A 6,000-nucleotide genomic window follows, 5' to 3' on the forward strand; every position below is an offset into this window, starting at 1 on the left:
AGAAGTTATTTTTCAGCATATATTTGAAATAAATAACTAAGATCAATTTATGTAAAAACTGCACCAAATATTTCACAAAACGTTTTTATGTTCTACACGGACTTTAAGTTATTTTCTACCATATATAATTAAGATAATTGCTTCAAAATATAAATGTACTTATTGTAATGGTATAATTGCAAGAAGCATGAATATACAAGTCAAGTAAAATGAACGTAACTTCTTATGTAATTATTGATTAAATTATGAAGTTTGTCATATTTTTAATTTGGAAATAGCATATTTTCTTAGTTATTAAGGTTTTACATTTAGTAAAAGACAAATTAGAATGCGCTATTCTCTTTGGAAATCTTTAATGCAACTGACATAAACACTCTAAAGAAGATATGCAAATAATGGTTACATCATTACTTAGTATTTATATAACTTGTTAGATGTCTAAATCAACTGATATTCTCTTCCAATCATTATAAATTATCGCGTGTTGCAACCAACGCTTTATGGAATTGATATGCAGCGTTTCTCAACCTTTTTGTCTCGCGACCTAATATATTTGACCCAAAGGTTGCTAAATACTCTTAGCTTCTCTCTTTGACATAAGGTGACAGCTGTCACGTGACCCATATGTTGAGAAACGGTGCTCATCTCTATATGTTATGATGAATCCACACAAAGCATCACATGAAACATAAACAACTGTGCAGGCGTATCTTCCACAATGTAGAACATTGTGTAATTCAATTATAACCAACAATACTCCTGTCAAACTTATGTTTATGTCCCTTGTCACAATAATTATTTTAGCATTAGTTAATCTAACTCTTATCAATATACAAATGAGTTCGAACCCCAGACCAAAATTACAAGAAACAATATATTGTGCAAGTGTATAAGTACTGTAATCATTAAAAGAACTTACAATTGGTTGTTATTTCTAATTAATGAATTGATTGGGTTTCTCCTATTATATTTATTTTTCTTATAGCATTCTTAATATTACGGTTAACTGACCTGTATAGCGAAGAGTCCCATGGTCACAAGTCCGATCCAGCTGTGCAGAGAGTAGAAATTCGGTATGGCTTCGGGCCTCTTTAGATTGTGCGTGTCCAAAACGGCCATAAACCCGATGGCGACGCACGGAATGGACAGAGCGTGGAAAACGGTGTGCAATAGCTTCACGTAGATCCGGCGACAGCACCTGCAGATTCTGTATAGAAGAATAGCTGAAAATGACCAAAACAACAAATACATAAAATATCGTCCATTTCGATTACCTGAATTACGTAAAATAATGTATTTGTGTTTCGGGAATATGAGAAAAATAAGCAGGTGAGTGGAGAACGGAGTGACCTGGAAATTGGATCGAACGTGAATTTCGCTCGAGAACGTTCATCCTCTCTTGCCTCCGGCAGTTTAATCCTTGGAAATTCGACGTTACAGCAAATATTTTCATTTGGCTGCGATGAGAAACATAAATAAATAAATAAATCCTAAAGGCTCCTTCCAGGAAACACCCGGGACTCACGTAATTGCGTGAATTAGGTAGTTCTGTTTCTTCGTCGGAGAAGTCGGTCTTCCTTTCTCCTTATATGTAAAACTCGCGCGGCGTGCTCTTAATGGCATCGCAAATAAAGCGCTTTCAGAAATTGGAAGTAAATGGTAGACGTACAATTTGTTTGGAAACCTCATTCCGAACGCGCAACTTCTGCAGTTTCATATTGAACTCAGCGACGCTCCAGATCCAATCCAATATACTTCAAACATTTGATTTCAAAAGTACAATCCGAATATTACCAGAAAAAAACAAAACTTCAAACAAGTTACTTTAAGAAATCATGAAAAAGAAAATTTAGATAAATACATAATATTCAAAATTTTAAAATCAGTCATAGAATATCAAAAATTGGTATTTCAAACGTGTTCTTTTTAGTAACATTTTCAGATAAATAAATTATATAATTGCTAAAAGTTGCTTTATCACCATCTAACATTTATTAATTTCCAAATCCGAAGAAATGTCTGAGTATAAAGTAATGAAATTTCCAACAACCTAATTATATTTTTTATTTAAGATTATAGCAACACTTTAGTGCTTTACTTAATTAATTGGTTGAATTTAGAAGAAGAACGTAATTAGCAAGAGTTGGAACACGTACATCCACGCAAAGCACACTACGAATAATTGCATTGCAATTGATCACTAATTTTGATTTAATCCACGTGTATACGATTCGCGTAATTTTTTTTTTGAAGATTTTTATGGATTTTTCCCAAAAATTGTATTTTTTTTTTCAAATTAAATCTATTTTTTCGTTATTCATGGAAAGTTGGAAATCTAAGACTAAAATAATTGTTGTATTTACATCTATTGAAGAAATCATGCAGAAATATGTTAATCCATTTTTTTAAATAAATAATTCATGACGAAATGTTAACGAACCAAAGTAATTATTGCATTTCAAAAATTAAACTATTATTTTGATCAATTCATGCAGAAATATGTAAATAATTGCATTAGAAAACTTCAAGAAAAGCTCTTTTCTATTTCTTGTTGAGTTGAAGACAAGGACTTTGTAAATTTTATATTAAAATGTGGACGTGAAAAGCTTTGTTTCAAAAGCCACGAAGACAAGGGCGGAAAGGGTCACTCGCTTCCGCCGATTTACTCCTCCAGTGCATTTATTTTTTTGCTCGTCGGGTGAATTGGATGTTTCATACACTATTCATGTCACATTTTCAATTACATTTTCTTTTGAGTTGTTTTAAAACAAAAATATAAGATAAAAGATTCTTTCTTCTCAGAAGAAAAATAATATGATACGACAAAATATTAAGAATTTACTTTGGAGGCATAAACAAGTCATCTAACTAGAATTTCCAATCATCAACAGTTCAAAAAATACATTTCTTTTAAAACCTAAATAATTGTAAGAAAAATTAAGAGAAGAGATTGTATTTCCTTAGTAGAAAAATAAGAGAGAACCAGAGGCAATGAAATAATAAGAATTTATCTTGTGGTCATAATGAAGTCATCTGAGTAAAATTTCCGATCATTAACAGCTCAAAAAACCCATTTTTAATTGCAGCATTATTTTAATTGCATTTTCTTTTTAATTGTATAAAAATAATTAGAAGATAATTTTAGATAAAAGATTATTTCTTCTGGGTAATAAAAAAAATAATATGAGAGAACCAGAGGAAACAAAATAATAAGAATTTATGTTGTGGTCATAATGAAGTTATCTATGAAGAATTTCCAATCACCAATAGTAAAAAACATTCAGTTGTATCAAAATAATTGCAAATAAAAGTTAAGAAAAAAAATTACTTGTGGGTAGGAAATAATAGGAAAAAAATAAATCAATAAAATAATAAAAAATTATCTTGTAGTCATAATAAAGAACTTACAGTTATGACTGTTGATGATTTAAGATAATATATTCTTTCTTTTATGTAGAAAAGAATATGAAAAGACCAGAGGCAACGAAATAATAATAATATATCTTGTGGTCATAATGAAGTCATTTATGAAGAATTTCCAATCACCAACAGCTAAAAAATATTTTCAGTTGCATAACGCTAATCGTTGTTTTTTTGTCTCTCTGTTTCTCCTCTCGTAGACTGTTGAGCTTTAATATATGTACGGTAAGTGTGTACTCAGAAATGGAATGATGTAACAAGCCTCGTTTCATTTCAATGTCACATTTGATCGTTAAATTGCTCGGCAGTTGAACAGGAAGTGCAATTATATGATTGGGACGATTCGCGAGGGCCCAAGTCTTCTGTGAGAACCAAATTCCTCTCCATCCCTTATATTTGCATAAAAAAATAAATAGATTGAAAGGATTTTTATCGTACGGGCGATCGTTTACGAAACTGCAGTTCATCATCTTTTATACGATGGGTCTTTGTGTAGTGAGAGACGCGGGCGTTGTTGACTAATTGGATGAGTTGGAAGAAGGGAACGGTTTGACGGGTTAAACGGTGAAAGGTCAACTCGGCGTTTAATTTAATGATGGTCGACGATTGCGGAAGGTACTCACAGAAACCGCTGAAGGTGATGAAACCGGCCACCATGAGGACGGGATGCAGGTTGAACTGTTTGCTGAGGTCTTCGCGCCACGCGAATCCATTGTGGTAGTAGATCACCCAGAACAGGGTGAGAGCTAGTGAACCGAGTAGCAGCACGCTGGCCAGGACCACCACCATCGTGTATTCCAACCAGCTACCGCAGCCCCATTCGTTCTCCTCCTCATAGTGTCTGTGTCTGCAAAAGAAACAACAATATTTATTATTGCATCAATTGAACAATCAAAGTAGAACATTTAGATTATTTTGTGATTAATTGTCAAAAGAAATCTGTTAAGAATATATTCACACTTTGCGCAACATGAGACGTTCTCAATCCTATCAGTGACAGCTGCAATTACACACCATACTGTCATACGTTGGTATGTCTGGAACAATTATATATAAACAAAACTCGAGAATCCATTTAGAAAATTTCAATGAGAAAGTAATACTCTGATAATTTTTCAATTGATATTATAGAAGACATTACCACAAGGATTCCAAAATAGAATTCATTCGCATTATAATTCAAATTAGTAAATACATTTGTGTACTTTTTTTTTCTTATTAAGATTATATGCACTAACTTCTCAACTTAGGACTAACTTAATTTACGTCCATTTACAAAACATATAACAAATAAACCAGATATAAAAAAGTCTACAAAAAAGCAATGATTTTACAACTGTTTTAGTGAAATCTTTCAATTGATTCTCAATTGGTTTTAACTCAATATTATCAGTAACAGCTGTAATTAATTATACACCATATTGTCATGTGTTGGTATATCTGGAATAATTATATATAAACAAATTTAACTAAAATAAATATTCCAGACAGTACGGTTTAAATATTTAAAAACAAACTAACTTTTAATTGATAAAAGTGAATTGATAAAAAATGGTACAAACAAATATGTATAAATGATCATTTTGTCTTCTCTATACAAACAAGTATGTGCTTTTAAAATTCAGTTTCTAACAGTGCGGGATATTGACCATTTACCCGTACTATAAGAGGTACTCCAGTAATATCAAAAGTTAAAACGATTCAAGATTTGTGTAAATGTTTTCACTTTTTGAAATCTAACGACCAAAAAAAATCATATTTTCTATAAATAATAAATCAATTTCACTGTTATCATCAATTACATATATTTTTATTTCTATGAATTTCGATTTACAACGAAAAGTGATTGCATTAAAATACATAATTAAATAATTAGAAAGAAAATGAAATTCACATTTTAATGACACGGTAATTTCATTAATTTTTAAATCGAACGGGAAAAGGAAATAATAGTAATAAAATGAAATTGCTTGTGAAATTATTTGCAATGAAACTAAATTGACTCATATTTTAATTCGTTTCAATCAAATGGAAATTAGGAAATAATAATAATAAAATAAAATTACCGGTGAAATTATTTGCATTGAAACTAAATTTGACTCATTTAAAATTTTTGAATGAGTTTGTTCTAAAAAGTAAACGCTATTCTAGCAATATGATTCAATTATAAGTGTGTACATGCTACCCGTTGACCCAGAAACATTAATATTTGCATTGCACTTAATTGTACATAGTTTTTAGTAGCCAAATTTTATGAGCAAATAGAGGTCAACAAAATTGATAATTTTGAGTTGAAACATTATTTTCTTTTAAATGAAATAATATGAACGTTTTGAGCAAAAGTAAACGCCTTAGTTCTTCTTCAAAGTTTTTAGTAAATTCTAAATTTTGATAAAGTTTTTTTTTAACAGTTATTTAGTCTACAAATAAAGTTGACTGGACAGTTTCGATTATTAAGTATTTGTCCAAATTACGCCAAGTTTTCAAAAAATTATGTTTTTTTTGCCACTTTACAACAAATGAAATATGCGCATAAACACAAAAGTACTACTACGTTGAGACTGAAAAGAAGGCAAAAAT

The 6,000-nt window shown here is 30.6% G+C and overlaps 1 protein-coding gene across 3 annotated transcripts in view; it reads right to left on the reverse strand.

The window, feature by feature from the left end:
• LOC108557666 (cytochrome b reductase 1) overlaps positions 1 to 6,000 on the reverse strand; it is a 44,831-nt gene that overhangs the window by 3,036 nt on the left and 35,795 nt on the right. For all 3 annotated transcript variants that reach the window (XM_017914278.1, XM_017914277.1, XM_017914279.1), the window contains 2 exons: positions 4,044 to 4,267; positions 1,012 to 1,223 (listed from right to left, as the gene is read on the reverse strand). In XM_017914278.1, coding sequence (XP_017769767.1) covers positions 1,012 to 1,223; positions 4,044 to 4,267 — 436 coding nt within the window. The remainder of the gene's footprint in view (positions 1 to 1,011; positions 1,224 to 4,043; positions 4,268 to 6,000) is intronic.

The sequence above is a fragment of the Nicrophorus vespilloides genome, unplaced genomic scaffold (assembly GCF_001412225.1).
Source record: "Nicrophorus vespilloides isolate i.1.1-1 unplaced genomic scaffold, Nicve_v1.0, whole genome shotgun sequence".
Classification (NCBI taxonomy): domain Eukaryota; kingdom Metazoa; phylum Arthropoda; class Insecta; order Coleoptera; family Silphidae; genus Nicrophorus; species Nicrophorus vespilloides.